At 38.1% G+C, this 25,716-nt stretch overlaps 1 protein-coding gene across 2 annotated transcripts in view; it reads left to right on the top strand.

Moving 5' to 3' along the window:
- DPP10 (dipeptidyl peptidase like 10) overlaps window positions 1-25,716 on the top strand; it is a 667,274-nt gene that overhangs the window by 318,347 nt on the left and 323,211 nt on the right. For both annotated transcript variants that reach the window (XM_004608165.2, XM_055119680.1), the window contains exon 4: window positions 24,712-24,806. In XM_004608165.2, coding sequence (XP_004608222.1) covers window positions 24,712-24,806 — 95 coding nt within the window. The remainder of the gene's footprint in view (window positions 1-24,711; window positions 24,807-25,716) is intronic.

Below are 25,716 nucleotides of genomic sequence, written 5' to 3' on the forward strand. Positions count from 1 at the left end.
CCACCCAGCCCCCACCTAAGTAGCTAATGATATTCACTTTATTCTCTGTATACTTTGAATACATTCAATATTTCAATAGAGAACTCACTATTATTGTTTGGAATTTTCCCCCAACAATCAGGCCTGCTGAAAAGGCATCATTTAATAATTTCATTGCTGAGACTCTATTAGCTCTGTTTTGGATTTCTGATATTTTAACTCAGTTCACAGTCTAGATGCATTTCTGTAAGAAGCCACTCTGGGTGCCAAAATGGGTTAGAAGACCTCTGGGATCATAGTCCTTAGGAGCAGAGGGTCCATTTTACGCTCAGCAGCTCCGGATCTTATCTGGGCCGAGGGCTTGCTGGTAACGCCCACTTCCCATGATCGCTTTTGAGCCACAAAACTGCAAAAATCATACCTCTGGGTTGGGAGTCTTAGAAGGTGGCTCTTGCCACGTGGATATTGATGCCACCTCCATTTTCCATGCAGAAAAACAGGGTGTAGAGGAAAAATCCCCGGGCGGCACGGAGTTGTAGCACAGCTCACAATCTAGATGCATTTCTTTAAGAAGCCACTCTGGATGCCAAAATGGGTTAGAAGACCTCTGGGATCATAGTGTTTAGGAGCAGAGGGTCCGTTTTGTGCTCAGCAGCTCTGGATCTTAGCTGGGCCAAGGGCTATAACTGTCGCTGTGTACCTTTAATTCATTTTATTCTTAACACTTTATTTTTATTCATTTTATTGAATCACCATGTGGAAAGTTACAAAGTTCTCAGGCTTATGTCTCAGTTATACAATGCTCAAACACCGTCCTTTCACTAGTGCCCATATTCCACCACCAAAAAGAAAAAAAAAGAGAGAAAACCCAGTATACATCCCATGCCCCACCCCCCAACCACCCCCCTGCATAACTGAAAAATTTCACTTCCTTTTCTCTTTACCTTGATTACATTTCATATCTCAACACAATGCTCACTATTGTTTTTGGAGTTTCAACACAGAACTCACTATTCTTGTTGGAATTTATCCCCCAAGAATACGGCCCTATTGACAGGGAAAAATTTGATAATTAGTTTTCCACTGATGAGCGTGAAGAGATATGAAGTTGCGTGGCCGCAGTAACGGCCGCGCAGTTTTAGGATTTCTGTGTTTTCGTAATTAAGTCCAGGGAGATTTAAGTTGGAAATTGAATCATTTCCCTTCCTGGGGCAGCATGGAGCAAAAGCTTAGTTCAGAGTCAGGAAACATGGCTGCAAGCACTCGCTGGAACCCCAAGTCATATAGCTGGCTCTGGATCCTGCTCGCTCAGCAGCAAAGCGGCTGTACAGAGACATGGCCACCTGGGTCGAATCTCAGCGGAGCTCGATCTTAACACTTTTGAGCAAATAGTTAAGCCTGGAATTGCACTCTATTCTTGTTTGTTTGTTTGTTTGTTTGTTTGTTTGTTTGTTTTGAGGGGGAAGAGTCTGGTTTGGGGCCACACCCAACAGTGCTTAGGGGTTACTCCTGCCTGTGCTTGTGGGACCGTATGGAATGTTGGGGGATAGAACGCAGGTCAGCCACATGCAAGGCAAATGTTCTACCCTTTGTACTGTCACTCTGGCCCCTCTTTCCCTCTTGCCATTTGTCATTAAATATGATGGTAAGTATACAATGCTCAAGATTGAAAAATGTAGAAATTAATTGAATTAATATCAGCTAAAATCTTATTTCGATTTTAACAATATAAGGATAATAAAATTTAATATTTCCTTTTGGAAAGTGTACCTACACTTTTATAACAGGTAGTAATAATATCTGGTAATACTAAGAATGGGAAATAATGCAAGTGGAATTTTTTATAAAATGCTTAAAGTAATGCAGTCTTCATTGCTAGTTCCATTGTCAACAAGTGAACAATCACTTACTGAATACTGTGTAATATATTTCACTTTAATGTTTATCAAACTATTAGGGTTGTTATATTTTTATACTTCAGATGGTCAAAGCAAATAACAAATATTCTAGGTTATCAGTCAAAATATACTATATTTCTGATATAGAATAGTCATATTTCATTTCAAATCCCTCAAGTATTTTATTTTCTCACATTGAAATACTATATTTAAGCATATGTATGTAAGTACATACTTCTTTGTATGTTTGTGCTATAAACATGTACATATATGTGACACAAATATGCATAAAATTCTGTTTCTGAAATGATTTACTATAGAGAAAATAGCTATACAATAAACAGCGTACATTAAAAACCATCACTGCATCACTCTATCACTGTTATCCCATTGTTTATTAATTTGTTTGAATGGCCGCCAATAATGTCTCCATTTGTCCCTGGTCTGTTCAGGGTCAGGGGAATGAGACCCATTATGGTTACTGTTTTTAGCATATCAAATATGCCACGGGTAGCTTGTCAGGCTCTGCTATGCAAGATTCTATTAAAAAGCATAAATTAAAATAATACACTCATCTGTATATAATGTTATGTGAAAAATACTGTTTTTAAATTGTATTTATACTTTATCCACATAAATAGTCATTTTTTTTTCTTGAAAAACTTAATAACTCTTAACTCAGTAGGAAGCTTGAAACTTTGAAAGAAATTTGTGATTTTTTTTCAGGGCCTATATTTCCAATATTTCCTAAGCATTCTCAGTCTGGTCTGTTGTCATTATAGTTTTCTTACTCTCAGTAGAATGAATATGTGATTATAATCCCTGGTAAAAGCACATATTACTTCTGGAAATCTTCTCTCATGGCTCACAAGTACATTGTAGTTTCATGACTTTTTTTTTAAATGACTGAATAATGGCAGGACCCTAGACAAATAGGAATATCTTCTTAAAATTTTAATAATAACTTTATTTCCTTTTACATAGCAATTCTACTACCAAGTACCCATTATCCTTATGCGCATAGCCAAATTTATAATCCATTATGCTGCCCTGTTCTGCATAATACGTTACTTGACAGTAAATTTGAAGATCTGTAGAGATATTGTTATAAAATCAATGAACAACAATATACATATGTTGTGTAGTGATATGTTTATGTGTGTCACTTAGCCAACCTTTACACTTTACCTGATATCTAAAATCATTATAAAAGAATTTAAAATTAATACACATAATAACCCTTTTTAGTAGTGGATGTAAAGGTTTTGTGTTTGTTAGCACATTATATATATTTTAATACCATTTATGGAAATGGTTTCCTGGCTAATTGTAAGCAATGAGATAACAAAAATTTAAACCTTAAGTGTAAATGCAATAATTCTACAGAGAGCACTTACCTTGCCTTGAGTCCAACCTATGTTAAATCCTCAGCACTTCATATGGTACCCTGAAAATATAAAATAAAATTTCAACCTTTTTGAAAATATATAAATATACATACAGAGAGAAAAAACGATGACACCTTCATATTATATACAAAGGCAGTTTACTTTTTTATAAAAAAAATATATATTGCCACAGGTAAATTACCACAATACTAACTAAATGGTGCTTTCACATGTAATGAAATGGCTTATAGGAATTGCACCCTTATGTAAGGAAGTGCTAATCTTGTGAAATCGTGTTGGTGATCTGTGCATCTCCAAATATTCATTTGGAGGCTGAAATTAGCACAATTCATCTTTTCATATGGAGGAAAGCTGGTCATCAGTTAGTGGCTGACAGATATTAGAAAAATTATTTATAAATATATTCTAAACTTTTTTCTCCAGTATTTTGCATTTTAATATTACTTTAAAATATACGTTTTGGGAAGATGAGTTTGCAGATAAAATAAAGGGTTAGAAAATAACCATACATATAAATGGTAGTCTATGAAGGATTAAGAAAGTCACATTTACATCAGGAGTGACTCTGAATACAAAGCCAGGGTAAGGCCTGAGCAACACTGTGCGTGTCCAAAGAACAAAAACATCAAAAAACCCTCTATGTTCCACATTGATGTTTATTTATAGTTATATGTTTATGTTTATTTATAGTCATGAAGACAGGAACTGTTTATACCTTCTGATCAATTACACTAGGGTAGAGATAATGAAGTTTATGAGCCTAAAGTTAAGACTTATAACCTTGTCCAAATGTCTTATGTAAGTTTTAATTAAAAAAGCACTGGAAACAAATTATATTTTATAAGTATGCTATTGGACTGGAGCGATAGTACAGTGGTAGGGCGTTTGACCTGCATGCAGCCCACCTGGTTCAATTCCTCCATCCCGGCAAGCTACTAAGAATATCCTGCCTGAATGACAGAGCCTGACAAGCTCCCTGTGGCATATTCGATGTGCCAAAAACAGTAACAACAAGTCTCACAATGGAGATGTTACTAGTGCCCACTTGAGCAAATTGATGAACAACTGGACGACAATGCCACAGTGCTAAGCATGCTAATATTATACAAATACATTTTCTAGGTGGGAACCTATATTTGAATTTTTATGTTATTTTCCTCTTATATTGATTTTATTTCATGGATAATCTGAAGAATTAAATGATGGAAATTGCTGATACTTGCTTTTAAATCGCAAAAGTGAAAACAAAAATGCATCATTTAGTTGAGTGACCATCAATGGCTCCATTATTGAGCCTGTAAACACCTCTTCATCAGGAAGTGCCATTCATAGGACTGACACACATGGATTTCTTATAATTCAGATAACTTTGAAATAAAAATGGTCTATATTTTGTTTTTTAGAAAAAAATGCATTTATTTTGTGCTCCTAACATTATTTTTCTTACCAGGAGCTCAAATTATTTAAAGAGAAATGCATATCACTTCCTGAACCAGAAAGCAGAATATCTTTCAAATATAACCACATGTGGGGAAATCCAAAAACATTTTTCTAACAACAAAGCAATAATTACCATTTTATAATAAATTATTTTTTCAAATATAGTAAGCAATTTGTTGTTGGAATGATGAATACAATTAATTTTCTAACAGTTAAGCAACATATTTTATTTAAAACAGCACACAGTAAATATGTAGGTTTAGTGAATCATATGGTCTTGTTCCAACTATTTAGATCTATGTTTGTAGTGTTTAGTAAGTCATTGAACATATAAATAAGTGGATAAATGAATAAACATGGCTGTGGACCTATTGAATTATATTCATATTCAGAATTTGAGGAACCCTTCTTTAGTGAACAAATCTTTCTCTGGCTTGCTTATGTATGTTCATATAAGATACATAAAATAATATTTTGAGTAATTTGTATTAGTTAGGCAATACTCAGAGGTTACTCCCGGCTGTTCACTCAGGACTCATACTTAGCAGTGCTTGGGGGACCCAATGGGAGGCTGGAGATTGAACCTGTGTTGGCTGTGTATAAGGTGAATATCCTACCTGCTGTATTTCACTCCAACCCCACTGAATTATGTTTTATAGTTTGTATTAGAATATACATCATCTTATTAATTTTACTAATTCTAATGTGTAATTCAATATCAGAAATTATTAAGATTATGAAGATATATCATTAAAGTTTACATTTAGAAGGTAGTATTAAAGAGAATTAGTCTTATAGTTATTTTTAAAACACACATCTTCATAGTAGAGGATGCTCTTGCATTTAGGGGAATCTGAACTTAACTTTAAAATCTTCCAAAACACTGGGATTTCATAATCGAGGAGCAAAACACTAAGACATTGGATGGAAAAAAATACAAGGGAGCCTTCTCCAGACAAGTGTGTGTGTGTGACCCACTCTGCCCCACCTGGCCCGTCGGAGCTGTCCCGCCACTGGACTATCCCACCTCCCCTGCAAAGCCCCAGCCCCCCAGTTTGTGGGCCCTGGCTTCCCTGCCCGCCATCCTAGCTCCATCCTTCTCCGGACAGGACAGGTGTGTGTGACCTGGCTCCCCAATATGCTGCTGAGGCCAGAGCCTGTATGTCAGCGGGCATGGCCTTAAAAAGGGGCATGGCCTCCTGCCTGGGCCAGTGTCTGCAGTTATGTTTTTCCCTTCCCTGCTCTGCGCACTTAGGTCACAATCTGTATAACCTATTTATTTATAGAACATCCTGGCCATCTCAGTCACTAAATGCCATTAGTCCAATAGCCTATTCTAGTGTCACAAAAACTGTCAGTGAATACAAGAAGCTGCACAAACCCTTTCTAAAGAGAGTATAGACTCTAGTCTTCACAGGAGGGTCCACATAAACCAGGAGGAGTGCCTGAAATAAAGGAATTATTCTCGAAGGGGAAAAAGGCCATCCTCATCAATTTAGCTCATCCCGAATCTCCTCTTGCAGCAAGAGGGAATAGGGATAGAGAACTGGAAGGTTCCATCTCTGTAGTTCCATAATAATGTGAAGAAACAGCAAAAATACCCACCACGAGGAGAGGATGAAGAAAAGATTCCAGAAGCCTCAACAGGGGTTACCCACATATACGACCTCGCAGACAAAGAATTCAGAGAGGAAATCTTGAAGAGGTTCGACGTACTCAAAGCAACCATGGAACAGACATCCAATAAATTAAGGGAGAATATGAATGAAGCATTGGAATGATCCACCAAGAAAATACAGGGAGAAGTGAGAGCAGAAATTCCAAAGCTATGAATAAAAGTGACACAAATGAAAGAGTCGGTAGATAAAATAAAAAACTCAATAGGTGCCCTCAACAGTAGGCTGGATATAGCAAAAGACAGAATCAGTGAGATTGAAGATGAGCTGCAGAAAGCTTACAGGCAACAACAAATAATGGCAAAAGACCTCACAATGGCTCTAGGGTTAATAAGAGTCCTAGGGGATGACCTCAAGAAAAACAACATAAGAATCACTGGAGTACCAGAAGCACAGGGAAGCAATCCCAATGAAAAAAACATAGTTAAAGGCATCATTGCTAAGAAATACCCAGAGCTGGAGAATGCAGGCATCAAGATCCAAGGAACTCTAAGGGTGCCAGCTAAAAGAGAACCGAGTAAAAAGACTTCAAGGCATATTATAGTCAGAATGATGGATGCCATGGATAGAGACACAATAAAAGTGAGATCAAAATAGATTAAAGACCTTAACATCAGACCACAATCCATAAGGTACATTGAAGACAAAGTCGGCAAAACCCTCCACGATATTGAAGCTAAACATATATTCAAATATGACACGTAACAGATTAACCGAGCAGAAACAAAGATAAACAAATGGTACTATATTAAACTTAGAAGCTTCTGCACCACAAAAGATACAGTGACCAGAATAAAAGGCAATCTACAGAATGGGAAAGGATATTCACCCAATACCCATCTGATACAGGGCTGATATCAAGGGTATATAAGGCACTAGTTGAACTCTATAAGAAGAGTCCCAACCCCATCAGAAAATGGGGTGAAGAAATGAACAAAAACTTTCTCAAAGAGATAAATATGAATGGCCAAAAGACACATGAAAAAATGCTCTTCATCACTAATCATCAGGGAGATGCAGATCAAAACAACTATGAGATACCGCCTCACACCACAGAGACTGGCACACATCCAAAAAAAAAAAGCAACCGCTGTTGGCATGAATGTGGGGAGAAAGGGACCCTTCTACACTGTTGGTGGGAATACCGACTGGTTCAGCCCATTTGGAAAATAATATGGATGCTTCTCAAAAAATTAGAAATTGAGCTCCCATTTGACCCAGCAATACCACTTCTGGGAATATATTCCAGAGAGGCAAAAAAAATATAGTTGAAATGACATCTGCACTTATATGTTCATCACAGCACTGTTTACAATAGCCAGAATCTGGGAAAAACCCAAGTACCCGAGAACAGATGACTGGTTAAAGAAAGTTTGGTAGACCTATATATATAATGGAATATTATGCAGCTGTTAGAAAATATGAAGTCATGAACTTTGCTTATATATGGATCAACGTGGAAAGTATCATGCTTAGTGAAATGAGTCAGAAAGAGAGAGACATAGAAAGATTGCACTCATCTATGGGATATAAAATAACAGAATAGGAGACTAGCACCCAAAAATAGTAGAAATAAGTACCAGGAGATTTGCTCCATGACTTGGAAGCTGGCCTCACCTGTTGTGGGAAAAGGCAACAACAAGTGAAGTGTGGTTGGAGGACCTGCTCAGGATGGGAGATGCGTACCAAAAGTAGACTACAGATTGAACATTAGGGCCACTTAATACCCCTATTGCAAACTACAATACCCAAAAGGAGAGAGAGAGAACAAAAGGAAATGCCATGCCACAGAGGCGGGGTGGGGTGGGGGGATGAGATTAAGGGTTTGGAGGGATACTGGGATCATCGGTTGTGGAGAATGGGCACTGGTGGAGGGATGAGTTCTTGAGCTTTGTATGACCGAAACACAAGTACAAAAATATGTAAATCTGTAACTGTACCCTCATGGTGATTCACTAATATTTTTTTTTTAAATTACAAGGGTGCTGACAAATCAAGGAGAACAAAATTCTTAATAGCGTGGCTTGACAGAACTCTTGATAAATGCATGGCAAGGTCTTAGAAGTCAAAGAACAATGTAGATATGTGTGTGTATATATATGTGTATGTGTGTGTTTGTATACATATAGTGCATGTGTGTCTGTGTGAGAGAACGAGAGAGAGAGAAAGAGAGAGGTGGGATGTGCCAGTTTTTGATTTTATATTTTATTATGAAGTTCATGGGGTTTTTGTTTGGTTTTAGCATATGAGAGAATGTGCGGTACTTAGAATGTGTTCATCCAGGTGATAATAATACACTAAACATAAAGAATGCTAAATGAACAAAAAAAACCCACCTCTTATATTATTATAGAATATGATAGTAATTTAGGTAAAAGAACAAATAATAATCTGGAATGTATATATACTTATCTACATATATATGTATATATACTCACACATAGAGGTATAATAGAGACACATAAGGGACTTTAAAAAAGAATAGCAAAAATAATAGATATTTGATTTTAATGTATCTATAAGACTAAACACTGGCATACAGGAGAGGTCGGGACTTGAATTGAGGGGCCAGAGCATGAGTCCAGGGGCTAAGGTGCTTGGCTTCTACTCGTGAAACTTGGTTCAGTCCCTGACACTGCTTGAAGTGATCACTGTAAGCAAAGCCAGGAGTAATCCCTGAGCATTTCTGGGTGTGTGGCCCCAAAACAAAAACAAAACAAAACAAAAACAAATAAACAACAACCAAAAGAACTTGAGTTGAATCAATGTAGGAAGATCTCTAAGCACAAGGGATTGTACAGAGAAGAAATTTAGAAACCAAGATCAGGAAAGATTTGTCATTGTTTAACTCACTATAGAATTCCAGGTATAAGCTCATATGCAGACAAAGTTCATTACACCTAGTATATTATAATTACATCTCTTCACTAAAGCAATTTACCTGCGCCACTGGAGCAATTGTGCAGTGGGTAGGGTGTTTGCCTTGCACTCGGCTGACCTGGGTTTGATTCCTCCATTCCTCTTGGAAAGCCCCACAAGCTGCCGAGAGTATCCCACCCACACGACGAGCCTGGCAAGCTACGTGTGGAGTGTTTTATATGCCAAAAACAGTAACAAGTCTCACAATGGAGACGTTACTGGTTCCCTTTAGAGCAATTCGATGAACAATGGTAGGACAGTGCTATTTCTGAAAGAATTCTCCTTGCTTTACTGATAGACCACATATGGGTTAAATAACATAATTGTATTTCACTTATTTCTTTCACTTAACATAATTGCTTCAGTTTCATTCAATTAATCTCCAAAGGCAGTTTTCTCTTCTTTTTTAATGAAACGGGTAATACCTATTGATTGAATATACCATAGTATCTTTATCGACTCATCTATCAATGGACATACTTGATGTTGATTTCATGGTCAGATATTGTGAATAATGCTCTTATAATTATCTCATGCATACCTATTCCTCAAACAAAAAAAATTCAGGGCAAAGTAATAGTACAAAGTCAAAATCATTAAAATTCTACTCAGCATCATTCTCACACAACAAGAAATTGTGTGAGGTAGGGATTAAGTGTGGGGAAAGAAAACATTGGATTTTATTATTATAGGTCAGTGGTGCACTTGAGAGTTTTCAATATTTGGAGAGTAAGAATTGCAGCTACTCTGCAGGGAGATATGGAAAACAGCATGCACAATGAGCACACTGAAATTCAATATAAATAAACTTTATTGAGTTTTACTGGAAAAAAAGGAAAAACAGGCGAGAACTAAAAGATGAATAGAGGTGCTTATCATTGTTGTTACTACTATTGGTATGTAATACAGAAAAGATATATACACACACATACACATAGACTCGTTGATGCTTGGAAAGGTAGCAGAAATAAAATAGATTTAAGAAGTTATAGCATAGATTGGATTACAATGCAGTTTTGTTTTGCAAAGACATTTCTAGGAGTCTGAGAGAAAGAGTGTGTCTATAATGAGAATTTTAAGTAGACAAAAAGAATAAAGAAGTCATTACTGATGGATTCAATGTTCTCTGGTATATATGTGGAATCTGTTGCTATTTTAAAATTTAGCAGATTTGACTCTGCCCCATTTCAGTATTCTCCACTGATATATTTAATTAATGACTAATCTTAGCTTGATATTTAACAAGTCTTTCCTAAATTTATTTGGGCATCTTCTGTGACGATTAAATCATTTTTTTCTTTCACTGACTTTTTTTAAGGCCTAATATTAGAGCACAGTTAAAAATATTTAATGACGTGCCATTTCTAATTTTTAAGCTGTTCAATTTTATAATCTTTATATATTTATTTTTGAACTTTCCAAGTGGTGTTCAGAAGACTTGGGAGGAGCAAGTTGGAAGGTAGTGGGGAGTCCCAGCGACAATTATTAGCTAATGAGGCTATGTGGTTCAGTGCAAGTGCCTCAAGATGGAGTGTTCTTTTGCCCCTTTAGTGCCAGGGTCTCCCAGGACAAGTAGTGGTGCATGGGGACCTCCAGGTCTCACCTGGTGATGCTTGGAGTGAGGGTGGTGGGCACTTGGCCCTTGCTGCCAAGGATCAATCCCATCTAACCCCCTGTTATACTATATCCTGTGAGAGCATTGCATTTAATATCTTAAATACAATTTTTGTTTGTTTGTTTGTTTGGAATGGTGACTCAGGAGCAGCAGTGGCAGGTCTTTCTGCTAGTTCAAAGTTCCCAGGTTCTTCAATATTTTCCAGAATGAAAATATTGAGTAATAATGATTTTCAGACAAAGACTTAGAAAATACAAAAGCTATTTTGTAGAGACCTTGTTTTTAATATATCTGATGGATTCTGGTCTGATATTTTTGGAATGTAAGTAGAAGAAAAAGAAATTCCCCTTTTCTTTAGCAATAGAGGAATTTATTATAGGACTAAGTTAAGTATGATTCTGTGTTTGTGTGTTACTTATCAAGTGATAGAATAGTTACAAAGAACACTGCCAGAAATTCTACTTGCTTTATAGTACAGTTGGAAAAATTTAGGGTCATGTGTTGCTACACTTTTTATGTATTTGTATTTTAATTCAGGAAATTGAGGCCGTCCATTTATTTGGAGCCTTTCAGATTGTTTATTTTACCACCTTGCTGCATTTGTTATTATCTGTTGGTCACCTGTAAGATTCAGAGGGTCAGAATTTTTGGTCTTGTGAAAGGAGGACCCATCTCTGACAGAATCTAGGACTTTGCAGGAATGTCTAAGTGTAAATTTAAATCTGCTAAAATGGAACTCCAAACAAGCAACAGTAGACAAGGGGGAAACTGAGTCTTCCCCTTTTACAAGCACACCTGGCTGTGCTTAGGGTTTTCTCCTGACTGTTCAGAGATCACAATTGTCAGGCTTGGGGGATCACATGGAGTTCTAGAGGTGAACACAGGTCAACCCCTTGCATGGCAAGTGTCTTACACATTGTACTATCTCTCAAGCCCTTAAAGGAAATATTTGAATGCATATCATTGCTGGAAGGGCTGGAGCAATAGCACAGCAGGTAGGGCATTTTGCCTTGCACCCGCTAACCAATGCGGGTTTGATTCCTCTGTCTCTCTGGGAGAGCCTGGCAAGCTACCCCTGCACATCAGAGGCTGGCAAGCTACCCGTGGAGTATTCTATATGCCAAAAACAGTAACAAGTCTCACAATGCAGACATTACCGGGGCCTACTCAAGCAAATCAATGAGCAAGGGGATGACGCTGATACAGTGACAGTGGTATCATTGCTGGTGGCGTGGTTGAGTGGATAGCAAGGGAAGTGCTCTAGAAAATAGCACTTCCTCTCCTCTAGTTGATCCACCTTGATGATTGTGGAAATGCATGGCTGTTTTAGGACTGGTGAAGTCAGCTGAGGCACAGCTCCATCTCAACAGCTCACTGAGACAGCCAGTAAATGTACATGAAGCCCACTAGTGTTGTTTGGTTCAAATATGGTTCTGTTTCTAAGTTTTGGGGGAGCCCTAGACTCGGCTGGAGCTAGGAATTTGTCTTTCCAGAATGCAAATGACACTTCAGGAATGACAGCTTCGTTCTCAGCACAGAATTTCAGGAGGAGGGGACACAGGGAAGCAAAAAATTTTTAATTCAAAGAAATTAAGAGAAATGTGAGAAGAGATTTATTTTTATTTTTTATTAGTGAATCACTGTGAGGTACCGTTATAGACTCACAAACTTTCATGCTTGCGTTTCAGTCATGTAGTGGTTGAGTGCCCATCCCTCCACCAGTGTCCATTTTCCATCACCAATGGTCCCAGCATCCCTCCCACCACCCCCACCTTGTCCTCTCCCCAACCCTCCCCACCTCTGTGGTATGGCATTCCCTTTTGTTCTCTCTCTATGTATATCCTTTTGGGTGTTGTGGTTTGCCGTAGAGATATTAAGTGGCCATCATGTTTGGTATGTAATCTACTTTCCAGCCGCATCTCCCATCCTGAATGGGCCCTCTTAGCTCCCTTTATTTGGTGATTCCTTCACTATCTGAGCTGCCCTTTCCCCCAGAATGCAAGGCCAGCTTCTAAGCTGTGGAGTAATTCTCCTGGTACTTATCTCTACTGTTCTTGGGTATCAGTCTCTCATTCTGTTACTTTATATTCCACAAGTGAGTGCAATCTTTCTATGTCTATCCCTCTCTTTCTGACTCACTTCACTTAATATGATACTTACTTTCCATGTTGATCCACATATATATACATTTCATGACTTCATCTTTTCTAACAGCTGCTAGTATTCCATTATATAGATGTACCAAACTTTCTTTAACCAGTCATCTGTTCTCAGGCACTCGGGTTGTTTCCAGATTCTGGCTATTGTAAACAGTGCTGCAATGAACACATAAGTGCAGATGTCATTTCTACTCTACTTCTTTGCATCTCCGGGGTATATTCCCAGAATTGGTATTGCTGGGTCAAATGGGAGCTCAATTTCTAATTTTTGATAAGCATCCATACTGTTTTCCAAAAGGGCTGCACCAGTCGGCATTCCCAACAGCAGTGAAGGAGAATCCATTTCTCCCCACATCCATACCAACACTGGTTGCTTTTGTTCTTTTGGATGTGGGCCAGTCTCTGTGGTGTGAGATGGTGTTTCATTGTTATTTAAATCTGCATCTCCCTGATGATTAGTGATGAGGAGCATTTTTTCTTGTGTCTTTTGGCCATTTTATTTCTTCTTTGAGAAAGTTTCTGTTCATTTTAGTGCCCCATTTTCTGATGGGGTTGGTTGTTTTCTTCTTGTAGAGTTCAACCAGTGTCTTGTAAATCCTTCATATCAACCCCTTATCATATGGATATTGGGTGAATATCCTTTCCCATTCTGTAGACTGTCTTTATGTTCTGGTCACTGTATCTTTTGAGCTGCAGAAGCTTCTCAGTTTAAGGTAGTCCCATTTGTTTATTTTGTTTCCACTAGCTTGGGCAATGGTATGTCACCTTTATAGATATCCTTAGCTTCAATGTCATGGAGGGTTTTGCCGACCTTGTCTTCAATATATATGATGGATTCTGGTCTGATATTGAGGTCTTTAATCCATTTTTATCTGACTATTGTGCATGGTGTTAGGTAGAGGTCTAAGCCCCCTCCCCTTTTTTTGCATGTAGCTGTCCATTTATCCAGCACCATTTGTTAAAGAGGCTTTCCTTGCTCCACTTCACATTTCTTGCTCCCATATCAAAGAAAGATAATCATATATTTGAGGATATGTGTCAGGATATTCAGACCTGTTCCATTGGTCTGCAGCTCTGCTTTTCTTCTAATATCATGCTGTTTTAATTATTACCACTTTGTAGTAGAGTTTGAGGTTGGGGAAGGTGATACCTCCCATCTTCTTTTTCCCAAGAATTGCTTTGGATATTTTGGGTGCTTACTGCTGCATATAAATTTCAGGAGTGTTTGCTCCATTTCTTTGAAGAATGTTATGGGGATCCTTATAGGGACTGCATTGAATTTCTATAATGCTTTGGTGAGTATTGCCATTTTGGCAATGTTAATTCTTCCAGTCCATGGGCAGGGGATATCTTTCCATTTTCTCGTGTCCTCTTTGATTTCTTGAAGTATCATTTTGTAGTTTTCTTTGTACAGGTCCTTTACCTTCTTAGTTAAGCTGATTCCAAGGTACTTGATTTTCTGAGGCATAATTGTGAAGGGGACTGCATTTTTTTATGTCAATTTCTTCTCACTTATTATTTCTTTATAGGAAAGCCATGGACTATTGGGTATTGATTTTATAGCCTGCAACTTTGCTATTCAAGTCTATTGTTTCTAGGTGTTTCTTGGTAGAGGTTTTGGGGTTCTCTAAATATAGCATCATAATAGCTTCGAATAATGAGAGCTTGATTTCTTCCTTTCCTACCTGAATGCCCTTAATATCTTTTTCTTTCCTAACTGCTATTGCAAGTACTTTCAGTACTATATTGAACAGAGGTGGTAAGAGTGGGCATCCTTGTCTCATTCCTGATCTTAGAGGGAAGGTTTTTAGTTTTTCCCTATTGAGGATTATATTTGCCATAGGCTTGTGGTAGATGGCTTTGTCTATATTGAAGAAAGTCCCTTCTATACCCATTTTGGTGAGAGTTTTCATCATAAACAGGTGCCAGATCTTGTCAAATGCTTTCTCTGTATCTACTGTATGATAATATGGTTTTTATCTTTTATTTTGTTGATATGATGGATTATGTTGACTGATTTCCGAATGTTAAACCATCCTTGCATCCCCAGGATGAATGCCACTTGGTCTTGGTGTATGATCTTTTTGATGAGTTTTTGGATTCTATTTGCTAATATTTTGTTGAGGATCTTTACATTCATGTTCATGAGGGATATTGGTCTATAGTTTTCTTTTTTGTGTGATTTCTTTGTTTGTTTTTGGTGTTAAGGAGATAAGTGTCCCATAGGAAATATTTGGGAGAATTTTTGTTTCTTCAATTTTTTGGAAAAGCTTGAGAAGAACTGGCAATAGGTCCACTTTAAATGTTTGGAAGAATTCACTAGTGAATCCATCTGGACCCGAGCTTTTGTTTTTGAGAAGACTTTTTATTACAGTTTTGATTACTTTGATATTAATAGGTCTATTCAGGTATTTCAGATCTTCTTGGTTCAACTTTGGGAGATTATAGGAGTCCAGGAATTTATCTATTTCTTCTAGGTTCTCTTGTTTCATGGCCTACAGCCTTTCGAAGTAGTCTCTGATGATCTTTTGAATTTCTTTGGTTTCTGTTGAGATGTCCTCCTTTTCATTTCTGATTCTGTTTATTAGGGTTCACTCTATCTCTTCCCTTGTGAGCCTTGCTAGTGGTTTATCAATCTTGTTTATTTTATCAAAGAACTATCTCTTGGTTTTATTGATCTTTCAAATTGTTTTTTGGATTTCTGCATCCTTAATTTCTGCCCTACATTTTGTTATTTCTTTCTTTCTGCCTGGTTTTGGCTCCTTTTATTGGTCCTTTTCTAAGATATTGAGCTGTGAAGTCACGTTACCTATGTAGGCCCTTTCTTCCTTCCTGAGGAATGCTTGCAGAGCTATAAATTTTCCCCCTTAACATGGCTTTAGCTGTGTCCCATAGGTTTTGGTAGCTCATACTTCATTCTTATTTGTTTCTAGGTACCGTGATTTCTGTCCTGACCCTCTCGTTCAACATTGAGTTGTTTAATTTCCAGCTGTTTGATCTGGTTCTCCATGTCTGTGCATGATTAACTTCTATCTTCAGTGCATTGTGATCTGGAAAGATAGTTGGTACAATTTCCATCTTGCTGATTATATTGAGGTATAGAATGTTTTGTGACCTATTACATGGTCTATTTTGGAAAATGTGCATGTGCACTGGAAAAAAAATGTGTATATTCCTTTTTGGGATGCAAAGCCCTGAATAGATCTATTAGCACTCTTTCTTCTATCTTTTCCTTCAAAGTCAGTGTTGCCTAGCTGAGTTTTAATCTTGTTTATCTATCTAGAGATGATAGGTCAGTGTTAAAGTCTCCAACTACTATTGTGTTGCTAGCAATGTCCTTCTTAAAATCTGTTAGCAGTTTTTTTTTAAGTATTTAGCTGGTCTCTTAATAGGTGCGTACACATTTAGGAGTGTGATTCCTTCTTGCTGTACATATCCCTTGATTAGTAAAGAATGGCCTTTGCTGTTGCTTCTAATCTTTTTCAACCTGAAATCTATGTTGTCAGATACTAGTATGGCCACCCCAGTTTTTTAAGGGAATTGTTTGCTTGCAGGATTGTTTTCCGTCCTTTGACTTTGAGTCTGTGTTTACTCTGACTGTTCAGATGTTTTTCTTGTAGGCAGCAGAATTTGGACTTAGTTTCTGAACCCATTTTGCCACTCTGTGTCTCATAATTGGTGCATTTGATCATTGATATTGGGGGAGATTATTGCTATGGGGTTTTGTGCCATCTTTGTATAGGGGTTTATGTGCTTGTAGGGATTTTTTTTCTCTTACAATAGCCACTTTAGTCCTTCTTTTAAGTTTGGTTTTGAGTCTATGAAGTTCCTGAGCTGTTGTTTATCCAAGAAATAGTGTATTGTTCTTTCAAGGTTGAGTGAGAGTTTAGTCTGATAAAGTATTCTTGGTGAGGAGTTTATTTCATTGAGTTTTTCCACTATATCCCACCATTGTCTTCGGGCTTGGAGCGTTTCCTCTGATAGGTCTGCTATAAACCTAAGGGGTGCTTCTTTGTATGTGATTTCCTTCTTTGACCTTGCTGTTTGCAATATTGTGTCTCTATCCATGGCATCCATCATTCTGACTATGATATGTCTTGGAGTCTTTTTGCTAGGGTCTCTTTTAGCTGGCACTGTTTGGGCTCCTTGGACCTGGATGTCTGCATTCTCCAGCTCTGGGAAATTTTTAGCAATGATATTTTTAACTGTGGCTTTTTCATTGGGGTTGTCTCCCTGTCCTTCTGGTACTCCAATGATTATAATGTTGTTCCTCCTGAAATCATGTGATAGGTCTCTGATTTGCCTAAGAGCTATTTTGAGGTCTTTTTTCTTTGCTTGTTTTTGCCTGTAAGCTTCCTGCAGCTCATCTTTAAGCTCATTGATTCTGTCTTCGACTGTAGCCATTCCATTATTGAGAGCACCCTTTGCATTTTTAATTTCATCCACTGAATCCTTTATTCGTGACACTTCTCTTTGAAGCTTTTTTATTTCTGCTCTCATTTCTTCTTGCTTTTTCTCGGCTGTCCGTTCCATTGTTTCTTTCATGTCCTCCTTTACTTTACTGGATGTCTGTTGAAACAGACTCAAAGAACAATGTTATTTGAGTTCATTGAACATTTTCAACATTTCATCTCTGAATTCTTTATCAGAGCGATCGTATTTGTGCATAATTCTTGTTGAGGTGTCTGAACCCTTTTCATCATCTTCTCCTCATGGTGGGGATTTTCGCTGTTTCTTCATGTTTTTGTAGTAGTATGGTGGTGGGACCTTCCAGTTCACTGTCAGTAATCCCCTCTAGTTTCGAGAAAGGGTTCTGAATGAGCTCAGTTGATGGTGGTCACCTTTTCCCCCTTCTAGAATTTCACCTTACTCTCACGTGCTCCTCAGCGGCTTATGTAAGGTCTCTAGTGAAGCTTCGGAGGATGTGTTCTTTTATATTAGACTTGCAGAGCTTCTTGTGATGCCAGTATTATGGTGCAATAGGAATAGGCTACTGGATTATTGGCCTAATATGTTTGAGATAACCAGGATTCTACTGAGAACTAGGTAATTGAGATGAAAATGTAAGTCCAGAGTGTCAGAAAAGGGGAAAATAACTGTGGCCGCATGAAGTGCCAACACCCCAAAATAGGTCATGTCCTCTTCTGTGGAGGCCATACTCACTACCACTATGTGGGTGGGGTGCCGACTGGTGGGGGCGTCACACACTTGGAATGGGGAACAAATACGTGGCCCTAGAGAACGGGCGGACACTGATGTGCGGGGCGGCTGTCCAGGAAGCAGAGGCGAGGAGGGCTCCGGGCTCGAGGGCATGGGTGTGAGGAGGGCAGCTGGGGTCCTTGACTAACCTGAGGGCAGGAGCAAAGATGCGGCACTGGAGAACAACCCACACCAGCACACTGGAAGGTCGCCCGGGAAGCAGAGGCTGGGAGAGCTCTGGTTTGAGGGCAGAAATTTGGGGGAAAAGAGATTCTTATTCAAGATTTGTAACAGGTTTCTCCAGAGTTGGCAAAGCAGAGCAATGCTATTGTGGGTACAATGAAGAATAATTTCTCCAAAAGCCTTGTCCTGGGATTTTTTGCGTATGTAAAAGATAGTTTGAGTTATCAGAGGGAAGATCTTGCGCTCTAGCATTTCTTATAAGGATCTTCAGCTTCTCCTGGACTAAGGAGATCAACTATTATGAGTGTGGCCTAGGTTTTTTTTCCATCTGCAAAGAAGTATAGATTTGCATCTCAAAGGAACGTGTTCCTCTTGCCTTTGGGCTACTTTGGGGCAAGGCAATTTCTTTGGGCAAGTCAATTCCTTAAGCTTTATTATTTTCCTAAAACTCATTACCAGGATACTCTCTCTGCAGCAATCACATTTCGATTAAAATGACTCAAATAATTTGTCAAGATTTTTTCACTTTTTAAAAACTCTCTTTAGATACTAGATTTTATTTTGAAATATTGAAAGAGAATTGTCCCCTCAAAATTAGATGTCTACTTACATTACGAATAATAGCGTAAGATATTAGTAAGGTGACTAGTTAGTTATACACAAAGTAGGTGAATTTTGTCAATTGCCAGTTTTATAGAAAACACCAAGAAGAATCTTTAAAAAAACTGTTTATTACCTGTGTTTTGACAATTTTAAAATATTCAGAAGAAAGGGATAGAGCTGTAATAGTAAGAAAGAAAAGTTCATTATCACCACCTACTCTCCCATCTATCTGCTTGCTATACCAGCAAAGAGACTGGGGTAAAGGATTGAATTTAATAAGTAGTTTAGCCTTGATGTAGTTTAAAGACATTAGTAACATATCTCTTTGAGATACAAATCAAGAGGTTTTTGGAGGTGGAGAAATGTGAACACACTTATTCATGAAAACCCAGAAAAGTTTCAGCCCCCTAAAAAGAAAACTATGGGAGATCCTACAGGTCATGATAAGAATATGAAAGGACCTTCAGGAATCCCAAGTCTTTCTTTGACAACACCCAGATTTTTTTTTTTTTCCTAATGGCATTGGGCCATACCTAGCAGAGTTCAGGGTTTATTCCTGACTAGGATTACTCCTGGTGGAGCTTGGAGTGGTCCAACCAGAATTAAAACCATTTCTGCTGACTAAAGGCAAGTAACCAACTGGCTGTATTAATTTTCCAGCCCAGTTAATTTTTATGCATGCAGAGAATTCCAGGCCAAGATAAATTGATGAAATTGCATATAACTGTCTCCCAACAGCTGTTTCCCTTCCCCCCACCCTCTCTGGAGAAGCCCCTGTTCTCTTATTCTCTCTTCTCACATTTCTCTAAGCATAATAATGAAATTGTTTGAATACACTTGCTAGGCTCTTGATCCTGGCAGCAGAGGATATACAAAGGCTTCAGCTCAATTTCAGTAGCAAATTGCAAATTGGTCTGTATTGGGAACTATTCCTGTAGATACTTTTGTTAAGTAGCACAAGCTAACCAATTGCACCACTGGAGCCATACACAGTGGGTAGGGCATTTGCCTTGCATGCTGCAGACCTGGGTTCGATTTCTCTCCCTCTCAGAGAGCAAGCTACTGAGAGTATCCTGCCAGCACACCAGAGCCTGGCAAGCTGCCTGTGGCATATTCGATATGCCAAAAAAACAACTCTCACAATGGAGACGTTACTGGTGCCCGCTCAAGCAAGTCAATGAACAGCGGGAGGACAGTGCTACTTCTGTTAGCATGAAAGAATTCTTCTTGAAGAGGGTTCTTGAGAATTGATTTAAGTGTTTGCTACAAAACTCAGAAATGTAAGAAGTCAGAGATTGTTGAGTAGTTCATCTTAATGCCTAGGTAAATTGGTCTATTTCCATCCCCAATCCCAAGCCTTCTCCATTTATCCATTTCTTTGTCCCGGGTCTCCTTGCTTGTCCAGTGTACAAAGTCCTGACTTGTGTCCATTCTGTCAGTTTGCCCCAGTGTCTAAAGGCCTGCCCTCCCATGTATACCTCCCTAGTCTGAGACTTGCAGCTGAAACCCTGTCACCTGTGTCACCTGAGTATGACTTGCTGCTCCAGAAGCTGTTTCTGGTGCTCCCTAATATTGTTCCCTTGAAACTCCCTGTCTCCTTGGCTTCCCTTAGTCTCTGGTCCAATCCCTGTGCATGTGGGCAGGATCCCCTATTTCTTCCTCCTTCAGGCTAGGGATAAGAGCCCTACTTGGTCCTGCCCTTTATCTAGACAGGAAAGAGACAGAAGCAGAGACAGAGAGACAGAGAGACACAGAGATAGATATGAGGAACCAAAGATAGGCCATGAGAGGCTTCACTAGTGGAAGGGCAGCATAGGCCAGTTTCCTTTTACTGGAACATTAACAGTCCATTGGAGAACAGAGGGCCCCTATCTGGAAACACCTCAGGGTGCCTAAAACCTGAACCTTCCAGGCCACAGCTAATCTGAAGCACTTTGCCAGGAGCTCTCAACACAGTTTGTAACTGGCCAAGATCCAGGGTAGCCTATCATGTATCATGCACTCTTCAAATTATAAAGATCAACCAATCCTATAATGATGCCTTTTAAATTCCCCTGCTTCTGGCTGTAAACCCTGTGGAAACCTTCCTCCTTAAGGGCTCAGGGTTCTCAGCTTCAACCTGCTGTACCTGTGTTGCTTGGGAGACCAAGCTAGAGCTTGCAATAAAGACCCTTCGTGTGTTTGCATAGGAGTTGGCTCCTTGGTGGTCTTCAGGAAACTGAGTCCTGGGAGTAACAGAGACAGAGACAGGGTACAAAGGATGAGCAAAGCTTCAAGGCTTTCTGCTTGCTGCTGTCTCCCACATCCTTTGATTTCCTTTTGGTCCAAGAGATTTAAAGTGATCAATTGGATTAACAAATGAATCTGGTCCTCCATCCTTCCACTTTCACTGCTTAGAAATTGTTTGATTTTTTGTTTTGATCTAACGATCCGATCCTGTTGTTTGAAGAGTGTGTATAAAATAAGCTTAGACTTTACTTGCCAGATCTTAACTAGGATTTCCTCTAGCAGCGAAGATATGGAAAAATAAATTGGACAGAAATTATATTATTGATAATTTATGAGGACAGACACTAACAGTTTTGGGGTTAGGGATGGAGAGACTAGACAGTAATTCTATTTTGTTAACAACTTTTCACTTCAAAAGCTGAATAAAGAAAGATCATTTAATCAGAGCACACTATAGGCATGCATAATACTGTGTTTTAAGAATGTTTCAACTACACCTTCCTTAATCATTCTGTGTTAATGCACTTTACTCATTGATCTGATTCACTCATATTTCATTACCTAATATTAAATAATATATGAAGTGACAGCGTTGAAATATATTTCCGGAATGTAATTTATTAATGCAATAATAGAATTCAAAAATGGGAGATTCCACAAGTGATTATAAATCAAACGGTGAAGTACGATAAATGAGAACAAATTTGCCATTGAAATAATTAAAATAATTAATAAAGATATATGTTTATAGTTTTAAAAGTAATCCTTGCAGAAATCTTGATGAAATATTAAATTAAAAAGTTACATGAGTTATAAGACAGGTTTCTTCTACTAATAGGGCATTAAGAATGTAATCTTAAATTTTGCAGTGTTGGACATGAGACAGTACAGGGTTGAAGGCATAGATATGGATATACATATAGGTATAGATATAGATAATATATGGCTGGCCTAGGTTTGCTCCACATTGTTCCCTAAGCAAATTGTAACCCTACAGGCCTCTGAACATTGCCAGATGTGGCACTAGGCCGCTGAGCCTTGCAGGGTCACAGGGTAATCCCTGGTACCATAAGACCCAGCAGCACCACATCTCTGTCCTTGCAATGGAAGACCTGCCCCCAAGGGTAGCTGGAGGAGCCCCCAGGTACCCTGAGTAATGCTTAGGAGGTCCTCACCAGCAAATTTGTACTAGTGCAGATTTAGCAATATATACAAATGTAAATATCTATCTATCTATCTATCTATCTATCTATCTATTGGCTTTTGGGGTCGCACCTGGCAATTCTCAGGGTTTGCTCCTGGCTCTGCACTCAGAAATAATCCCTGGCATATGGTATGCCAGGGGTCAGACCCTGGTTGGCCATGTGCCAGGCAAATACCCTACCTGCTGTGTTATCACTTTGGTCCCGAAATCTAAAATTTCTTAAGTAGTTTTCTAGTAAACTTTAAAAATCAATGTTTCAAATAGTCCCTATAATTTCAAATAGCATTTGCTTCTCTCTATTGTAGTTCCATAGAAAATAAAACCTTTATTTTTCCCCCTTTCACCCTTCATACAACTCATCACCTGCTAGCTAGCATTTTCTTTTACTATGAGCCCGTGGAGCAGTATGCTGTTCTCATCTATTAAATAAGAACCATCATTCACACTAAAATTCCTCTGCATTCTTTCATTTATGCCTTTGATCACAGACCCCGACCCCTAATCCCTGGTAAAGCAACATTCTTTGAGTGATGGTTTGCTATATTTTCTTCACAGTGCAAAAAAAGGGAAGAAATATTTCTCTCTTTATTTATTCGGAAACTATTACAAGGATAATTTTCTAAGATATGCAATTTAACTCTTTTATTTTTATCATAATTGGATTAATTACTTGCTAAGTGTTCCAGAATTGAAAAATTCAGAGAAAATGACAGGGGGTCTTATTTGTGGTTATGCTATTGATTTGAGCAAAATTCATTTATAAGCAGGGGATTAGGAATGAGAGGGCAGTGATTAAAAATTAGCAACATGCTGTGGTTGACCTATAATCATAAATATGGAATAGAAAGTAATGATGTAGGTTAAGATAAATAAAATATTTATCATTCATGTTACCCTTTATTAATGAGGACAATAGGTACAATTAATGGTAAAGCAACAACAACAAAACCGTTTTTCATTTATCTAAGAATTTTAGAAGCAGAAACAATGACTTATTTTTAATATTACGTGAAATATTTTTGAACCATACAATCATTACAATATGGAAGTCTTTCCTTGCTCCTTCAACTACTTTCATAAAACTCCATTGTCTATTCCCTATGTCCCAAAATGGCAATGCACCTGTGTATGTAAGACCAAGAACTGTCACTGTCACTGTCATCCCATTGCTCATCGATTTGTTCGAGCGGGCACCAGTAACGTCTCTTTTTGAGAGACTTATTGTTACAGTTTTTGGCATATCCAATACACACGGGTAGCTTGCCAGGCTCTGCCACGTGGGCTCGATACTCTCGGTAGCTTGCCGAGCTCTCCGAGAGGGGCGGAGGAATCGAACTCCGGTCGGCCGCGTGAAAGGCGAACTGACCTTATATGTCATTTGTAACTGTGGTGGGAAGCATGTCATTCTGAATGATGTAGCATAAAAATTGATTCTTTTGCTAACATTGCATTTTCATCAGAGAACTGATAGGTGTTTAGTACTATTTATTATATTGGAATAATTGAATAATAGGTAGAAAATAATTTTTCTCTACCATAATATCAAACATTTCCAAATAATCTGTATAACTGACCATGTAGTACTTATCATTATTGAGTTGAAGGCATTCAAATCCACAAATGTTGTAATGGATATATCATCATTATGTTATGCATTACTTTTAATATTATCTACTTCTAAGAATGGGAAGAAATTAAGGAAATATAATGTCATGGAAATGATAAGAATTGAGGGAAAATGGAAAGATTACAAATTTTTAAAGTGTCAATTACTTTTTTTACTTTATAAATACTGTATCTTCCCTTTAATCTATAAATAGCCTGTTTTGAAAGTGTTAATACCTCACTAATAAGTAATAGCATCCTCTACAAACTGGTAGTATCCTTTTTGTCCCTTCCTTCTCCTCTCAGATGGGCAACAGATTGCTCATTATTTTAATTAACTTTTATTTGTTAAACAGGAATCTGACTGGCCCTTTCACTAACCCTATTTCCATTGTGTAATAGGACAGGTGCTAGGCAGATTTCCTGATCAGTGAAAAGAATTAAGTGAGCCAAGTGCAGAAATCTGCTAAGGTTATTAAGAACTTACAGTGATTGTTCTAATGTGTCCATTTACTATGCACATTTTCCCCTCTATAGTTTTTATATTATCTAGTCAATGTGATTGTCAATTCTTAATATCTTTGTTATTTCAGATACAGATGTGGTCTATAAAAGCGAGAATGGACATGTCATTAAACTGAATATAGAAACAAATGCCACCACATTATTATTGGAAAACACAACCTTTGTAAGTAATGAATAATTAATTACTTTGTGTTTTTTATTGTTTAGGATGTTTCTAAATGTAAATTTCTCTCTCTTGAGCATTTACAAAGCACTTCAAGGAAAAGTTATGGATATCATTAAAATAAGTTTATCAGTTGATAAATAAGTCCCATGTGACCATAATTTTTGTGGATTTTTTTATTTATCTATTTTTGTAAGCCAATAGGAGTTTCCAGGAATAATGCAAAGAATTACTATTTTCTCAAGTATTCTTTCTGTAACCTCAGTAACACCTATGCCAACATTTCCTTCAACCACCTTCCATTTCTTTGGTTGATAGTGATATTGTGATGACCAGAATTTGTGCACACTGGGTTTTGGTACTTACAAATCTATTGTGGTTCTAGCCAGGGGTGACATACTTCACTTTCAGTCACAGTGCACACCTTATTGTGCACCATGCACATGTGTACTTTGTTTTTATGTTTGTTTTTTTTTTTTCTTTTTGGGTCACACCCAGCAATGCTCAGGGGTTACTCCTGGCTTTGCACTCAGGAATTAGTCCTGGCGGTGCTTGGGGGACCATATGGGATGCCGGGGATCAAACCCTGGTTGGCCGCGTGCAAGGCAAAACACCTTACCCGCTGTGCTATCGCTCCGGCCCCACATGTGTACTTTGTTGAAGTACAGAGAGCCAACACCACTATCATAGGAACTGTGCTCACTCCATGTAGGTGGTATTTAGGATCCTATCCTCTGCATCATGGTTTCAGACAGGAACCTAATTCTTTCATTGAATAATCTCTTATCTGAAACATTTTTTTAAATGGCTAGTCTGAAAGGATTTTTCATGAACTTTAACCCCCACACACACCCCTTAAATTTTCATGCTTCCTGAATAGTATCAAATAGTGTTTTATTGCTTTCTAGAT

This window comes from Sorex araneus, chromosome X (assembly GCF_027595985.1).
Source record: "Sorex araneus isolate mSorAra2 chromosome X, mSorAra2.pri, whole genome shotgun sequence".
Taxonomy (NCBI): Eukaryota; Metazoa; Chordata; class Mammalia; order Eulipotyphla; family Soricidae; genus Sorex; species Sorex araneus.